This window comes from Rana temporaria, chromosome 2, assembly GCF_905171775.1.
Source record: "Rana temporaria chromosome 2, aRanTem1.1, whole genome shotgun sequence".
Classification (NCBI taxonomy): domain Eukaryota; kingdom Metazoa; phylum Chordata; class Amphibia; order Anura; family Ranidae; genus Rana; species Rana temporaria.
This window is the reverse complement of record NC_053490.1, coordinates 36,275,157-36,291,975: the sequence shown is the minus strand read 5'-3', so window position 1 is coordinate 36,291,975 and position 16,819 is coordinate 36,275,157. Positions and strand designations below refer to the sequence as shown.

At 44.3% G+C, this 16,819-nt stretch overlaps 1 protein-coding gene across 9 annotated transcripts in view; it reads left to right on the top strand.

The window, feature by feature from the left end:
• SYTL2 (synaptotagmin like 2) overlaps positions 1–16,819 on the top strand; it is a 164,302-nt gene that overhangs the window by 78,572 nt on the left and 68,911 nt on the right. For 8 of the 9 annotated variants that reach the window (XM_040340070.1, XM_040340066.1, XM_040340072.1 and 5 more), the window contains 4 exons: positions 3,167–3,321; positions 11,996–12,152; positions 13,954–14,026; positions 16,397–16,514. In XM_040340070.1, coding sequence (XP_040196004.1) covers positions 3,167–3,321; positions 11,996–12,152; positions 13,954–14,026; positions 16,397–16,514 — 503 coding nt within the window. The remainder of the gene's footprint in view (positions 1–3,166; positions 3,322–11,995; positions 12,153–13,953; positions 14,027–16,396; positions 16,515–16,819) is intronic. The other variant, XM_040340069.1, reaches the window with a different exon arrangement.

Genomic DNA, 16,819 nt, shown 5'->3' with positions numbered 1-16,819 from the left:
TGCATTGCGGTGAACTTTAGGGTAGGTGTGGTGTATTGGTGTACCATTCACAATAAATAGTATCACAACACGCTACACATGTATGTATACGTGCTGTGCCCTCACAAAGGCATGATCCTGTCCTTAACCCTGTGCACTGGAGTTCAGAATCATCCAAGTTTGAAAGAAAAATTGTGATGGCGAAAGCAAAAATACAAATGGTAAATCGCACTAGATGCTTATAGGGCCTCATGGAACTGGTATCGCTCTCCTAAAGAGTGCACCCCGTTTTTTTTTGTTTTGTTTTGTTTTTTATAGGTGTTTTGGATTATTTATTTTATTTATTTATTTTTTTATGGCCCTTTTCCTTTGATTGCCTTCAGGTGTTTCCAGTGAAATGTGTGGTTAAACATACCTCCCAACTGTCCCTGATTTCGAGGGACTGTCCCTGATTTGGAGCAATGTCCCTCTTTCCCTCATTCCTCCTCATTTGTCCCTCATTTTGGTCTGATCTATATAGTTGAATATAAAATGCACTTTTTATCTATCAAAAAGTATTCCCAGTGCTAAACCTTTCATCTTATTTTTTTCTAAATGAATGGACTGGCAATCTCCTGGGACCTGTCACTTGTCGCAGGAGATCGCCTACAGGGAGGGGCTGCCTAAGGCAAGAGGAGTCGCCACCTAGGCGGTCCCTGGGCGGAAGGAGGAAGTGGGACAGGAAGTCCCACTCCTATTGATAAACTAACCCTGCCCCATTCTATCGAAATCCATAAAGGGCGGGGAAGCTTTAGGCTGGGTTCACACTATTGTCGCATGCGGCTCCCAGCAGGGGTCCAGTGCGTCCCGTTCCCCCGTTTCAGGTCCGAATTTTTGGTTGAATTTCGGACCTGAAACAGACCAAACGACGTACAGGTGCACAAGTGCAAATTCACTCCAGAGCCGCTGAGGAGATATGTGAAGCCATTCAGAATCTCCTGCTATTTGCGAATTTGATGTGGAGAAACCACATACAATTCGCAATAGCGTGAACCCATCATAACTGAAAATCGTGTGGGATACCTCTCTTTCACAGGTATCCTGTTCCCACTTCCGGGAGCCTCAGCCGCAGGTATCGATGTCACCGCTGGGCTTCCTCCTCCTCCTCTCCTGGCCGCCAGGCCAGTAGGAGAGAGGAGCGTAGCCTCTCGCATGTGCAGTAGGGTTCCCGGCGTGACCCGCCTGGTTTTACTGCCGGGTTCCCTTACTCGCAATGGAAGCGGCACGCACCCGACAGTTGATGAAAGCATCAGCTGCGGTGCCAACATCGCTGACTCCAGGACAGGCAAGTGCTCGATTTATTAAGAGTCAGCAGCTGCAGTATGTGTAGCTGCTAGCTTAATTTTTGCAGTGGTGGCTGGACCTCTGCTTTTAATGCTTTGAACGGGGTAACGGAGGTATAGAGTTATGCTGGCCATACACTTTACGAAAAATCGGCCGAACCCATTTTCGAAAAACAAACAAAACAAGTACAAAATGATAAATGACCGATAAATCGTTCAGTGGCCATAAATCAACCCATTTTTATTTTTATTTTTCCCACTTCCTGGGAGTCTGGCCGTGACATCACCGTGGGGCTCCCTCCTCCCCTGGCCGCCGGGCTAAAAGGAGGGAGGAGCAGGGCCTCGCGCATGCGCAGTAGGGTTCCCGGCATGAAGCCAAAAGGCTACACTGCCGGGTTCCCTTGCCCGCAATGACGGCAGTGTAGCCTTTCGACTTCATGGCGGGAACCCTACTGCCGACATCGCTGGACTCCAGGACAGGTAAGTGTCAATTTATTAAAAGCCAGCAGCTGCAGTATGTGTAGCTGCTGGCTTTAATTTTTTTTTTACCCAGACCTCTTCTTTAAGGTGAAAAAAACACGAGGGTTTACAGTCCCCTTTTTAACCCGCTGGTTTCATATAGCTGTCAAAATTCATTAGATGTCCCCCCCCCCCCCCCATGTTCAAGTCCCTGTTGGAGGTAGGTAGAGGAATCTGGCGCTCTACTTCATTTTCTGGTCATGCCGATTTACTCCAGCCTTACTGGAAAAAGGTCCAAAGTATAATCCAGAAATTCAGATCGTGAGCTACCGAAGGATCCTTCACGCTTCTTTCTACATCACCAGTTCTCGAGTAAGATCTACAGACGCTCCATTTTGCCCCTCCTGATTACAGCGTCAAAGAGCAGTATTCCACTGTTTTGTGGCAGCAGATGCAGGCACTGTCAATACCCGCTTGGCTGAAAAAAGTAGTTGAAATCAATGAGATGGAGGACCTCTGGTAGCCACGGAGAAGGGCCGTCGGGAATTATTATTATTATTATTATTTTTTTTTAAGTGGTTCTACTGGCACGAGTTTGAACAGAGCTTTCTATTCTTCAGAATAGACAATTAAACCCCATCACCTGGCGTGTGCTCTGGCAGGGCTTCTAGTTCTACCGGTTTGGTGGTACGATTGGCTCCTTTTCCTACCCAAACACCCCCCCTTTTTGGTTTTGTTTAGGTTTCGTTGTCGCTTCGGGTCTTTTTCTTGATTTATTTTGTTTGTCTTAAGTAATAACTGTGTTAACCGTGCAAAATGCCACACAGGGTACAAAGACTTCCTAGTACCTGGGATTTTGGGTCTCTATAGTATCTCGCTCATTGATCTGCATCCAACACATGTGGTTTGATTTTGTTTTGCTGACCTTTTCCATGTACGTATACTGTTGTGGATATATCTCTGAGATATCTTTACTATCTGTGTGTTCCTTTAAAAAACAAGACAAAAAAAACCATCCGCATAAGGTTCAGCGCTCCTACATCACAAAGATTGCATGGAAACTATTGGTGGGACACCTGTGCATAAGGTCTGATAAGAGATGACATAGTCCTTGTGGTGCAGGCAGACAACCTTGTAGTTCGGAAGTTCTCAACCCTGTCCTCAAGCCCCCCCCCCCCCCCAACAGGCCATGTTTTGGGAATTTCAAAATGGCTGTCCAAAATACCCAGCCATTGACTGATTTAAAGCACCTGTGCGAGAGGAAGGAAAACTTGCACACATGGCCTGTTGGGGATACTTGAGGACAGGGTTGAGAACCACTGTTGTAGTTCATTAAAAAGCTAACCTACAGCTGTAACTGTTAAACAGTCTAATTGTGTACTTTACGTCATTTGTTGCTTTTACAGGAACCTGCATGATGTAGTGCACGATGATAACGAGTTTAAATACAAAAGTGGACAATGGTTTTACGATGCAAAATCAAAACGTCATAGAGAGAAAATTCATGGTGTCGACCTGGTCAGAGCATCAATTAGGAAAAGGAAAAAACCAGCAACAATAGGTGCGTAGCTCCATGTCTTGGATTTGTTGTGTGCTTTCTGACGCTTGCTTTTAATATTGGCTTCCCTCCCTTTTTTTTTGTTTTTTTTTTTGCTTTACTTCGAGGTGATGGGGCAAGCTTGTGCACAAAATGATACTTCTACTTGTTCCTCATAGGCAGCCCTGACCAAGAACAAAAAAGGATAAAATATAAAATCTCCATCCCATTCTTGCTCCTTCAGTGCCTTCTGTCATTCTATGGACACATGCAAACAAAATGATTCTTCTCTTTACAGGCTTGATGTGGAGATCCTTTGTTGACCCATTGGATAGATTTAGTCATTTTAAAGCTGAATGTAACAAAATAATATAGCTGCGCGCTGCCACCTGATGGTGAAAAAACTTAAATATAAATTTGCTGCTGCTATCACCTAACAAAAAAAAAAATGAATAAAGTGTAAGGCCTCGTACACACGACCGAGGAACTCGTCGTAAATGAAACATCGTTTTCCTCGACGAGTTCCTTGTTAGGCTTGTCGAGAAACTTGACAAGCTTTCTTTGCGTAGACACTGTCAAGACAAAATCTCGTCGTTCTCAAATGCGGTGACGTAAAACACGTACGACGGCACTATAAAGGGTAAGTTTGATTCCACTGGCGCCACGCTTCTGAGCATGTGCGGGTTTCTAAGCATACACACTAACGTGTTTCTCGTCAAACCAGTCCGATGAGGAAATTGAGACTCCCGACGAGGAAAAAGAGAACTTGTTCTCTTTTTCTCATCGAGTTCCTCGACAGTTTTCTCGATGAAAAACATACACACGACCGTTTTCCTCGGCAAAAAAGCTATCGCACTTTATTACTTTAAAGCTGAATGCAAACATTGTTTTTGAAATATATTTTTTCACTTGGTTATATATGAAAAGTATGGTAGATTTTTTTCAGCACCCACATTTCATTTGAATGTAAAAATTTGTTTAGTTTCCGATTTTAGATTTGTTATCTTACTAATGTTTCATTGATTTATTTTCTGAATTTTCCTTTTTCCTTTTTTTTTAATTTTGGTTTGTTTAAAATTTTCTAACAAATTACACATTTTTTATGAATGGTTTTGATCGGTCGAAAAATTATCAATCGTTTTTTGAATTCTGTGTGATCTAGATGGTTAAGGAGCGGGCTGGGAAGCTGGTCTCCGCGTCCTTAACAATCGATCACGGGAATTACCTACATACACATTGATGGAAATGGCTGAAATGATGCTGGGTACTGTAATGACAACAGGCTGGAAAACCTCTGACAATCTGAATGGGGAAAAATGTCATCAACACGCAAAGGATTCCTCAGAAGGGTCCAAAGCTTTATTGCATGGTCACACGGTACTCATACGGCAAAGTTTCGGAGCCATGCACGGCCCTTTCATAGGGCACGTCACTTGCTTGATGAAGGGATCCTGCATGGCTCCGAAACTTTGCTGTATGTGTACCGTGTGACCGTGTAATAAAGCTTTGGATCCTTCTGAGGAATCCTTAACAACCGATGACTTCTCAGCAGGGTTCCCCTCTGAGAACTGAAATGTTAACAAAAGAATGCCAGCAATAGAAAAAATCTCTCCAAAATCCCTACAAGACCCTTATTGGAGCATACAGGCCAGGAAGGGGGGGGGGGTAAGGGGTGAACAGGTGAGCGTTGTCCCTTCCTGAACCATGCAAGCCCACATTCCCTCAGCATGGGTGGGGGGTGCTTTGGGGCAGGGGTGCTCTACCTCCCCCCATGTTGATGGGGGGGGGGGGGGCTTCCTGGCCTGCTCCTTAACAATTCTATTCACACAGAATTCAAATAGTTTCTTCTTTTTTCAAACTGAATTTTCATTCATCATAGTAAATGAGTTAAAATGCTGAAACTTTGTAGTTTAAGGGGCAGATCCACAAAGAGAGTACGCCGGTGTATCTACTGATACGCCGGCGTACTTTCAAATTTCCCACGTCGTATCTTTGTTTTGAATCCTTAAAACAAGATACGACGGCATCTGGGTTAGATCCGACAGGCGTACGCCTTCGGATCTTAGATGCAATTCTTCGGCGTCCGCTGGGTGGCGTTCCCGTCGTTTTCCGCGTCGTGCATGCAAATTACCGATTTCCGACGATCCACGAACGTACGAGCGGCCGTCGCATTCTTTTACGTCGTCTCTAGTCGGCTTTTTTTGGCGTATAGTTAAAGCTGCTATCTGGTGGCGTACTCAATGTTAAGTATGGCCGTCGTTCCCGCGTATAATTTTAAAAATGTTATTTTGTTTGTGTAAGTCGTACGTGAATCGGGCTGACGTAATTTACGTCCACGTCAAAACAATTACGTCCTTGCGACGTCATTTAGCGCAATGCACTGCGGGAAATTTAGGGACGGCGCATGCGCAGTTCGTTTTGTGGCGGGGACACGCTTCATTTAAATGAAACACGCCCCCTACTCGCCGCATTTGAATTGCGAGCCATTACACCGCGAGAGATAGACTGCGCCGCCGTAACTTACGGCGCAAATTCTTTGTGGATTCGAAGCTGGGAACAGTAAGTTACAGCGGCGTAGCGTATCTCACATATGCTGCGCCCATGCAATTGTTTGTGAATCTGCCCCTAAATGTGTATTTTATTGGCTAACTCAAGTAACTAAGGATGCAAGCTTGTTCAATTTGTATAAAGCTTAGAGAGGATCTTCACGCTGGAAACAAAAGTTTAAAAATCAGCACCTACTAATGTACACTTCCTTGACCAAGGATCCAGTGCTGCCCCTACCAAGGCTGGTTTTTCGCCAGTCTTTGAGGCACCGGCATGTTAACTGTGGGAAGCCGACAGTGATTGCGCATGTTAAAGCTGCTCTATGCCTTGTGAATGGTCCCACAGCCCTCTGGGACCTGTGCTGTGTTTCAGAGGGGGGAGCTAATGTCTGTTCCAATTACCTAGGTGGTGAGAGCAGATGTGGGAGTGGGTACCTTCTTAAAACTAGGTACAACCTATAAAACTCCCCCAATTTTTTTTGTCAAATTGTGCTAGCTGGAGTTAGAAGTTGATTGGCGACCATGCACAGCTGCGCCAGATTTTGCACTATGCGGGTTTAGGAAATCAACCTTGGAGCATTTACCCTTGACTTGCTGTCCAATAGTTGTCCAACACAGTCCTACCAAACCTGGCAATGAACTACTGGTGTCCAGCTCCCATCTTGCTGTGGTCTAAGGGGGGTCCTGAAAGCTTGCATCTTTAATACCTTGAGTTGGGTTTTGCTTACAGTATACATGTTTTGCATTGCTTGATGGTCAACACAGTACAAGAGTCTATTGATATTTACTTTGAAAAGCATACACGATCATACAGTGGATAAAGTATACACACCCCTATTAAAATGTCAGGTTTCTGTGATGTAAAAAAAATGACACAGATACATTTTGAGAACTTTTTTTTTTTTAACCTTTTTTAATGTGACCTATGAACTGTACAACTCGATTTGAAAAACAAACCAATCTTTTAGGGGGGATAGTAAATAATGTGGTTGCAGAAGTGTGCACATCCTCTTATAACTGGGGATGTAGCTGTGTTCAGAATTGCGCAACCGCATTCAAACTCATGTTAAATAGAGTCAGTACACACTGAAATCATTTTAAAGTGCCTCTGATTAACCCCAAGTAAAGTTCAGCTGTTCTAGTAGGTCTTTCCTGACAATTTTCTTAGTCACATCCTACAGCAAAAGCTATGGTCTGCAGAGAGCTTCCAAAGCACCAGAGGGATCCCATTGTTAAAAGGTATCAGTCAGGAGAAGGCTACAAAAGAATTTCCAGGGCATTAGATATACCATGAAACACAGTGGAGAAAATATGGCACAACAGTGCCAATTCCAAGAACTGGATGTCCCTCCAAAATTGGTGAAAAAACGAGAAGAAAACTGGGTAGGGAGGCTGCCAAGATGCCTACAGAAACATTAAAGGAGCTTTAGGAATATCTGGCAAGTACTGGCTGTGTGGTAAATGCGACAACAATCTCCTGTATTCTTCATATGTCTGAGCTATGGGGTAGAGTGGCAAGATGGAAGCCTTTTCTTGCCAAAAAAAACATCCTAGCCTGGCTAAATTTGGCAACACACTTGAATTCTCTCAAAAGCACGTGGGAAAATCTGTTATGGTCTGATGGAACCAAGGTTGAATTTTTTTGGCCATAATTCCAAAAGATCTGTTTGGGCAAATTAAAAACACTGCCAGAGCCCAGACCGGAATCCGATTTGAAAATCTGTGGGGTGATCTGAAGAAGGCTGTGCACAGAAGATGCCCTGACAAACTTGAGTGTTTGTTTTTGCAAAGAAGAGTTGGCAAATATTGCCAAGTCAAGATGTGCCATGCTGATACTCATAACCAAAAAGACTGAGTGCTGTAATAAAATCAAAAGGTGCTTCAACAAAGTATTAGTTTTAAAGGGAAGGTCCAGACTTTTTTTTATGTTTTATTAAAAGTCAGCAGCTACAAAGTGTAGCTGCTGGCTTTTGATAAACAGACACTCACCTGTTCCACTGTCCAGCGATGCAGCCACCCGGAGCTTCACTCGTCTCTTCCCCCCCCCCCCCTCTCCACCGGCGCCTCCATTCTAACTGTGTGCACCGGGCCGTGACGGCTTTTGGCTTCATGGCCGGGCACTCACTGCGCATTCACGAGCGGCGCTGCACACCCTGAGTGGACAGGCGATCGCCTGGGACCTGTCGCGTGTCCCAGGTAATCGCCTAGAGGGAGGGGCCGCCTAAGGCGATATGACAAGTCGCCTAAGCAGTCCCTGGGCGGAAGGAGGAAGTGGGACTAGAAGTCCCACTCCTACTGAAGCCCCTACCCCCCCCCCAAATATAAATGACATGCCTAAGGGGACAAGGGGTGATTTAAGTGGAACTTCTTTTGGGTGGAACTCTGCTTTAAGGGTGTGCACATATATGCAACCATAGATTCGTTTTTTATTTTTACTTCCCTCCAACTAAAAGATTTGTTGTTCAATTGAGTTGTAACCGTTTTAAAGGTCACATTAAGGCTCCATTCACACCTAGGCGCATATACGCCTGAAGCGCGACGCCGCAGCAGCCCATAATACGCTGGAGGGGTGATTTTACATTGCCCTCAATGGAGATGGTTCACATCTCCACGCCGAACGCTGAAACGCCGTACGCCTGAAGCTCAAAACAAGTCCTGGACTCTTTTTTTCAGGCGGCTTCGGCGTTCGGCATAGGAGATGTGGACCTGGGAGTAAGCTGCATTTACAATCGCGGCGTTTTGTCGCTGCAAATCGCGGTACAAAATGCCGCGATTAGGTACGCCAAGGTGTGAATGCAGCCTTAAGGTGGAAAAAGTTCTGAAATGTATTTTTGTCTCATTTTTCTACATCAGAGAGAAACCTGACATTTTAACAGGAGTTTAGACTTTCGTAGACTTGAATGATTAGTTTTTTTTTTTTTTGTTTTTTTTAAGTCCACACAACTTCACCTCGTTTCCTAAATAAGTGAAATTTCACCTTGCAAAAAAAACATTCGCTTAACAAAAAAAGTGAAGTTGTATTGACTTTAATCCTATGCAAGCAAACATCCTGAGGTGTGTTAAATTTAAATTTTTTATTTTGGTCATCAGCAAAGTAAACATGCTCTACTTTTGAGTAAATCAACCTCATCATGTTACTCAGCCAGTAATAGATGGGAGCCTTTTGGGTAGATTCAACCTTAAAGGGTCACTAAAGGATTTTTTTTTTTTTAGCTAAATAGCTTCCTTTACCTTACTGCAGTCCTGGTTTCATGTCCTCATTGTTTGTTTTTGCTTTGAAGTAGCTGTAATCCTTCTCTGATCTCCACACTTCCTGCTTGTCTGGCTCCTTATGAAAAAACTCATGCGAGCTTCTCACTGTGGTCCATGATCAAGAAGGTGTAATTACTGTGTGTCTAAAACTCCTCAGAACCAATCAGATTCATTTTAAAAACAAACACTGCCCTGTGTGTGTTTGTTTTTGTTCTGTGTGTCTCTGTACTTCACAGAAACATGAAACCAGTTTAAAAAACCAAAGTGAAACTGCAGGCACATTATATGATTGATTTGTATCTATTTTTAGTCATTTTTAAAAGGAATTAGTTAACTATTATGTCTCTATACCCTGTAAACAGTCATTTCAGCAAAAACATTTTTTTCCTTTACTGCTCCTTTAAGTTGTGGGGACCCTTAACAGTAAAATTATTTTCGTAACGTGGGTTGTCGGCAGGCAAGGCAAGTAATTTGCACCCCTAACCCATGGACATTGAGCGCTCCCCGAGTCCCTATCACTCCACATTTTAGGATGTACCACTCTGTTATCCCTTCTTTCCCTTTTACCTCTCTATCCTAATTTCTTGTTTCCTCTCTCTCTCGCTCGCGCTCTCTCGCTCGCGCTCTCTCGCTCGCGCGCTCTCTCTCTCTTGCTCGCGCTCTCTCTCTCGCTCGCGCTCGCTCGCTCGCGCTCTCTCTCTCGCTCGCGCTCTCTCTCTCGCTCGCGCTCTCTCTCTCGCTCGCGCTCTCTCTCGCGCTCGCGCTCTCGCTCGCGCTCGCGCTCTCTCGCTCGCGCTCGCGCTCTCTCGCTCTCTCGCTCTCTCTCTCTCGCTCATGCGTGCTCTCTCGCTCGCTCGTGCTCGCTCTCTCGTGCTCTCTCGCTTGCGCTCTCTCTCTTACCCCTTGTTGAGGGGTGGGTGGAATGAGAAGAGTAGCAGTGCTGAGGGAGTTCTAATCATCCCATTTACAGTGAGGAAAATAAGTATTTGAACACCCTGCTATTTTGCAAGTTCTCCCACTTGGAAATCATGGAGGGGTCTGAAATTGTCATCGTAGGTGCATGTCCACTGTGAGAGACATAATCAAAAAAAAAAAATCCAGAAATCACAATTTATGATTTTTTAACTATTTATTTGTATGATACAGCTGCAAATTCCATTTATTATCCTAAATTAGATGCACCTGTTTGAGGTCATTAGCTGCATAAAGACACATGTCCACCCCATAAAATCAGTAAGAATCGAACTGCTAACATGGCCAAGACCAAAGAGCTGTCCAAAGACACTAGAGACAAAATTGTACACCTCCACAAGGCTGGAAAGGGCTACGGGGAAATTGCCAAGCAGCTTGGTGAAAAAAGGTCCACTGTTGGAGCAATCATTAGAAAATGGAAGAAGCTAAACATGACTGTCAATCTCCCTCGGACTGGAGCTCCATGCAAAATCTCACCTCGTGGGGTCTCAATGATCCTAAGAAAGGTGAGAAATCAGCCCAGGACTACACGGGAGGAGCTGGTCAATGACCTGAAAAGAGCTGGGACCACCGTTTCCAAGGTTACTGTTGGTAATACACTAAGACGTCATGGTTTGAAATCATGCATGGCACGGAAGGTTCCCCTGCTTAAACCAGCACATGTCAAGGCCCGTCTTAAGTTTGCCAATGACCATTTGGATGATCCAGAGGAGTCATGGGAGAAAGTCATGTGGTCAGATGAGTCCAAAATAGAACTTTTTGGTCATAATTCCACTAACCGTGTTTGGAGGAAGAAGAATGATGAGTACCATCCCAAGAACACCATCCTTACTGTGAAGCATGGGGGTGGTAGCATCATGCTTTGGGGGTGTTTTTCTGCACATGGGACAGGGCGACTGCACTGTATTAAGGAGAGGATGACCGGGGCCATGTATTGCGAGATTTTGGGCAACAACCTCCTTCCCTCAGTTAGAGCTTTGAAGATGGGTCGAGGCTGGGTCTTCCAACATGACAATGACCCGAAGCACACCGCCAGGATAACCAAGGAGTGGCTTTGTAAGAAGCATATCAAGGTTCTGGCGTGGCCTAGCCAGTCTCCAGACCTAAACCCAATAGAGAATCTTTGGAGGGAGCTCAAACTCCGTGTTTCTCAGCGACAGCGGACATGCACCTACGATAACAATTTCAGACCCCTCCATGATTTCCAAGTGGGAGAACTTGCAAAATAGCAGGGTGTTCAAATACTTATTTTCCTCACTGTAGGTGTTCTTGATCAAATCTGCTGATGTGAGAACTGTAGTGAGGACTTTTAATGGCAAATATAAATCACAGACAATGTTACTCACTGTGTCTCTGGCTTTGTGGTGTCTCGCAGCAGTGACCCCTATGCTGAAATCAGGAGATGGGGTCTCCACCAGCCCCTCCCACTTCACATTCCTCACCAGTCAGCTGACTTTTAGTCTCCACTCCCATCCATGCCGTGGACTGGGCAGCTGCAAATAGGCTGTGTGGGTGGCTGTGAAAAGGCTGGGAGAGTTGTGCGTGCTTCAGGAACAGCCCGGGGTTTGGTGACCCCTGGCAAATCGTAATTCGACCCCCGAGGGGGTCCCGACCCCCAGGTTGAGAACCACTGCTCTAGCAGTAACGGCAGTATGATTGGTGAAATCAGGACATCGAAAGGGGAGGTCTTGGAAGCTCAATCTTTACACTTAGAGCTATAAACCAAATTTTGCACACAAGTAGCCTTAACACCACCCTCAACCCTATACATGGCATGTATTGAAGCTGGTGCATGGCATGATGAACCCCGCCAGTAGAAATGATTAGATACCCCCCCCCCCCTTTTTCCGCTTTTTTTTTTTTTTTTTGTCCCTCCCCTTTCAATGTTTTACTTGGGGAAAACTTTAACTTAACTTTTTGTGTTTTAGCTGAGCTAGGTGAGCTCAATAAGGAGAGTTCAAAGAGACGCTGGGTAAACGGTGTCAACCAAGACCTTTTTATTCCTCCAGAGTTGTTTGGAGTCATGGAAGCACCAGATGAAGCTGAGGAAGATATAATGGTTAAAAAACAGGAGGGGAATCAAAGGTGAGCTTTTGTATAATTCCGTTGATTTGTTATTTGTAAAATGTGTCTTAAACTAGACTGTGTCAAATGCATCTCCCATGACTGCATAGCTTAGACATAATACTTAAAGGGGTTGTAAAGGTAAAAAGATATTTCCCTAAATAGCTTCCTTTACCTTAGTGCAGTCCTCCTTCACTTACCTCATCCTTCCATTTTGCTTTTAAATGTCCTTATTTCTTCTGAGAAATCCTCACTTCCTGTTCTTCTGTCTGTAACTCCACACAGTAATTCGAGGCTTTCTCCCTGGTGTGGAGTGTCGCGCTCGACCCCTCCCTTGGAATACAGGAGAGTCAGAACGCCCACTAACACACAGCTCCTTTCTCTATCTGCAATGTAGAGAGCGTTCTGACTCTCCTGTACTCCGAGAGGGGGCGAGCACGACACCAGGGAGAAAGCCTTGCATTACGGTGTGAAGTTACAGACAGAAGAACAGGAAGTGAGGATTTCTCAGATGAAATAAGGACATTTAAAAGCAAAATGGAAGGATGAGGTAAGTGAAGGAGGACTGCACTAAGGTAAAGGAAGCTATTTAGGGAAAAAAAAATTACCTTTACAACCCCTTTAAAGTGATACTAAAGTATTTTTAAACAAGAAATGGCAAACCTGTCATACTTGCCTGCTCTATATAGTGGTTTTGCACAGAGCAGCCCAGATCCTTCTCTTCTCTGGTGCCCTGATGGCGCTCCTGGCCCCTCCTTCCTATCAAGTGCCCCCATAGCAAGCTGCTTGCTCTGTGTTCAGACACAGAGCCATGGCTCGGGCCCTGCCTTGTCTCGCTCCTCATTGGCTAACTTTGACAGCAGTGGGAGCTAATGGTGCCCGCTCCAGTGTCTCAGCCAGGAGGGAGAGTTTCGGACAGCTAAGTCTTCTGCAACTAGATGGAGATGGGGCTCGGGTTAAGTATGAGGGCAGCTGATGCACACGTTTTTTTATTTTTTATCTTGATGCATCAAAATAAATCTTCTGCCTTTTTTAAACAACTTTTATAGTGGAACAAAAGCCTAAATGGAACTATCCCCCCCCCCCCCACGCTAAATAACCAATATAAATCTGTTTAGTTATTTTGAATCTGCTCTGGTCCAGTCATGTGATCTGCACACTACCATGGCTGTGAATTCCAGGAGCTGTGATGTCACCCATAGGCTCACAGGGCCCAGCCAGGGCTCCCCCTCTCCACTGCAGCAGCCACTCACTGGCACAGGTGATCTGGAGCTCACATAATTGGACTGGAGTGGATTTTTAAGACTGGTTATAGTTTTGCCTTTTCTTCCACTCTAAATTTGACCAGTTACCTTGGTGCTACACATGTGCTTGGCTATGGCCATTTGGTCGCTTGAAAGTTTTGTTAAGAGCGGGCATGAGCACACTGGCAACGGTCTTCCGAGGCATGCCTTGATTGTAACATACACTACACAAGCTTTAGTAGGTAGAATGTAAAGAAACACCTCGGTAAGAAATCTCGGCTTGATTTATTTAAGGATTTAAAAAAAATTTGGCCATTTTTAATTAGAGTTTCTTTTGGGAAACGGTTAAATTGGTGGGTTTAGTTCCACTTTAACAAGTTGTGTTCATACTCTGGTGGACATTGGTCATCTAAAATGTGCCGAGCTATATTCCTATGCATATGGATGTCTGTTAAAGCACAAAGATGTCCTACTGTATCTGCAAGTAACAACTCCTCCTTTTTTTGATTTTATTACTTTTTTTTTATTACTTTTTTTTTTTCTTTACGCATTCTGAGATTTTTATATTTTTCTTTTAGTTCCAAAAAAGTTGGCTTCACATCCGAAAAAGAACAAGAGAACTTGAGGAACGGAATTTTTTCCCCTCCAAAGGTGAGAACATTGAACATTAAACAGATTTGAAGCAGGCATTTCTTGGTGTTCATTTCCATCTGTGATTCGGAGGCTGGGAAGGAACACATACTGTAGGATTTGGTTTCATTGGAATTTCAAGTCTCTGTGGAACATTGGAACCAAGTCTATAGGGCCAGATTCAGATGGGTCAGCGGATCTTTAGATCCGCGTAACCTATCTGATTTACGGAACGCCGCCGCAAGTTTTTGAGGCAAGTGCTTTATTCAGAAAGCACTTGCCTCAAAAGTTGCGGCGGCGTATCGTAAATACCCCGGCGGAATTCAAATTCCACGGCTAGGGGGTGTGTAACATTTAAATGCACATGCGCTGCCCGCTAAATTTCCCAGCTTGCATTGCTCTAAATGACGTTACAATGAATCTGAAGTTTGAGTTAGTGTGTTTTTTTATTTTTTGATGTTGCGTGTAACCACCTTCTCGTGTGTGTGTGTGTGTATGTATATGTGTGTGTATGTATATGTGTATATATGTGTGTATGTATATGTGTATATATGTGTGTGTGTGTGTGTGTATATATGTATGTGTGTGTGTGTGTGTGTGTATATATGTATATGTGTGTGTGTATATATGTATGTGTATGTATGTATGTATGTATATATGTGTGTGTGTGTGTATATATATGTGTATATATATATATATATATATATATATATATATATATATGGATTACTCACCAGAAAAGAAATGGAGAGAAAATCTTCCCATGCTTCTGGTGACCGCTTAAAGGATTTCCCTTAGGCCCCTTTCACACTGGGGCGGGAGGTGCGCTGGCGGTATAGCGCCGCTAAAAATAGTGGCGCTATACTGTCGGATTTACCGCAGGATTTGGCCGCTAGCGGTGCGGTATTTACCCCCGCTAGCGGGCGATAAAGGGTTAATACCGCCAGCAATGCGCCTCTGCAGAGGCGCATTGCGGGCGGTATTGCCCCGGTTTCCCATTGTTTTAAATGAAAGGAAAGGTATACATGCCGCTCCTCTCACCACTCCAAAGATACTGCTGGCAGGAGATTTTTTTTCTCTCCCGCCAGCGCATCGCCTTGGTGTAAAAGCCCCTCAGGCTTTCACATTGAGTATGCAGTGCAGGAGTTTTTCTGGCGGTATAGCAGCGCTATTTTTAGCGCTGTACAGCCTGAAAAACTCCTCAGTGTGAAAGGGGTCTTACTTTTGAGGTTTCCGCTTACTTTGTTAGGAATATAGTGAAGGAGGATTTCTTGAATGGGGGACAGGTCTTTCCTTTTTCCAGGTTGTTGTTGTGTTTTTTTTTTTATCTAAACCAGGGGTCTCCCAACTACGGCCCTCCAGCTGTTGCGGAACTACACATCCCATGATCCATTGGAACACTCTGACATTCACAGACATGACTAGGCATGATGGGAATTGTAGTTTGGAGATCCCTGATCTAAACCGGACGATGCATATGCAAACTGATATAACATGAACTGAACTAAACTGAAGACATGCATACAAAAGTTATGTAACCCGAATAGGTATTCACCAGTTTGTTTGTTTTTTGCCCATGAAAGGACTAAGAATTACAGGACAAGCACAAGAAGTTGTCTCCGATATATTACAGTTAAAAACGTATGATAAAAAGATTTGATCAGAAGCAAACTCAAAAAGAATCACAACTCCCTAACAACCTAGTGGGCATTTTTGTTTTTTCTTTATTCCACAACAAATTCCTATTATACAATGTGTATGTACACTGTATTACGAAGCGTATTGGGACTCCTGCCTTTACACGCACAAATATTAATGACATCCCAGTCTTAGTCCGTAGGCAGGGGCGTCGGGAGGCCCGGGCTACTGGCTGGACCCCCGAATGACTCATTCCGGCTTCAGTGGAGGAGCGGGTAGAAGAGCCGAGGACTGAAGGTAAAGGGGGTAGGAGAGCCGAGCGAGGAGCCTGAGGAGAGCCGCCTGCCCGAGCACCGAGTATTTGTAAATCCTGCCTGCGGTGTCTATGATGGACGTCACACGTCCTGCGGCGTGGTATGGGAGCAGTGGGACGTCCATCACAGGCTCCAGAAGGCGGGACCTGCTGCTATGGCACTCAGCCGCACTCGGCAGGAGTGAAGGGAATTGCTTTCACTTTGTAGAGATTTCTTCTCCCTTCCTGTTGCTTCTTTGGGGCAGGAAGTTCAAGTGAAATCTCCCTCAACTTGGACACATGGCAAAAAAAATGAATGCATAAAAAAAGTTGATGTGCTTTTTAACCCTTCTCTTTTTCCAAAATTTAAAAAACATGCCTATGCATAACTCTTTAAAGGTGTGTTTAGAGAAAGGGCTTGTCAAGTGGTAAATGTATTCTTTTCTGTTTTGTTTGTTTAGGCAAGACAAAATCCATTCAATTCTGAAGGCTTACAAGATGATACAGACTACAATAATGAAGCTCCAAGCCTGAATCCTAAAAATGTTCAAATGAACGGGACTGAAAAGCCTAAAACTGGTAGGAAATCTCTTTTCAGCTTTAAGCTAAATTTCTTCCACAGTCATTGCTTTGTTTTTGTCACTTTAAATATATTTTTTCACAGCCCTTAAATGTCTATTGATTACAAAATAATTGGGCGGTCAGGTATTACTCCAGCTAGTGGCATTAAATCTTGGCTTCAGTACACTTTTTGTTCTGTCAAAAACGAAAAGTGTGCCCGTTTACCATGACATATTGAATCTGGGTGCCAAACACTGAATGACCAAACTTTTCATGACTTGGATGCTACATTTTAAAGCATACTCGTAACCTTAAGTCCCCTT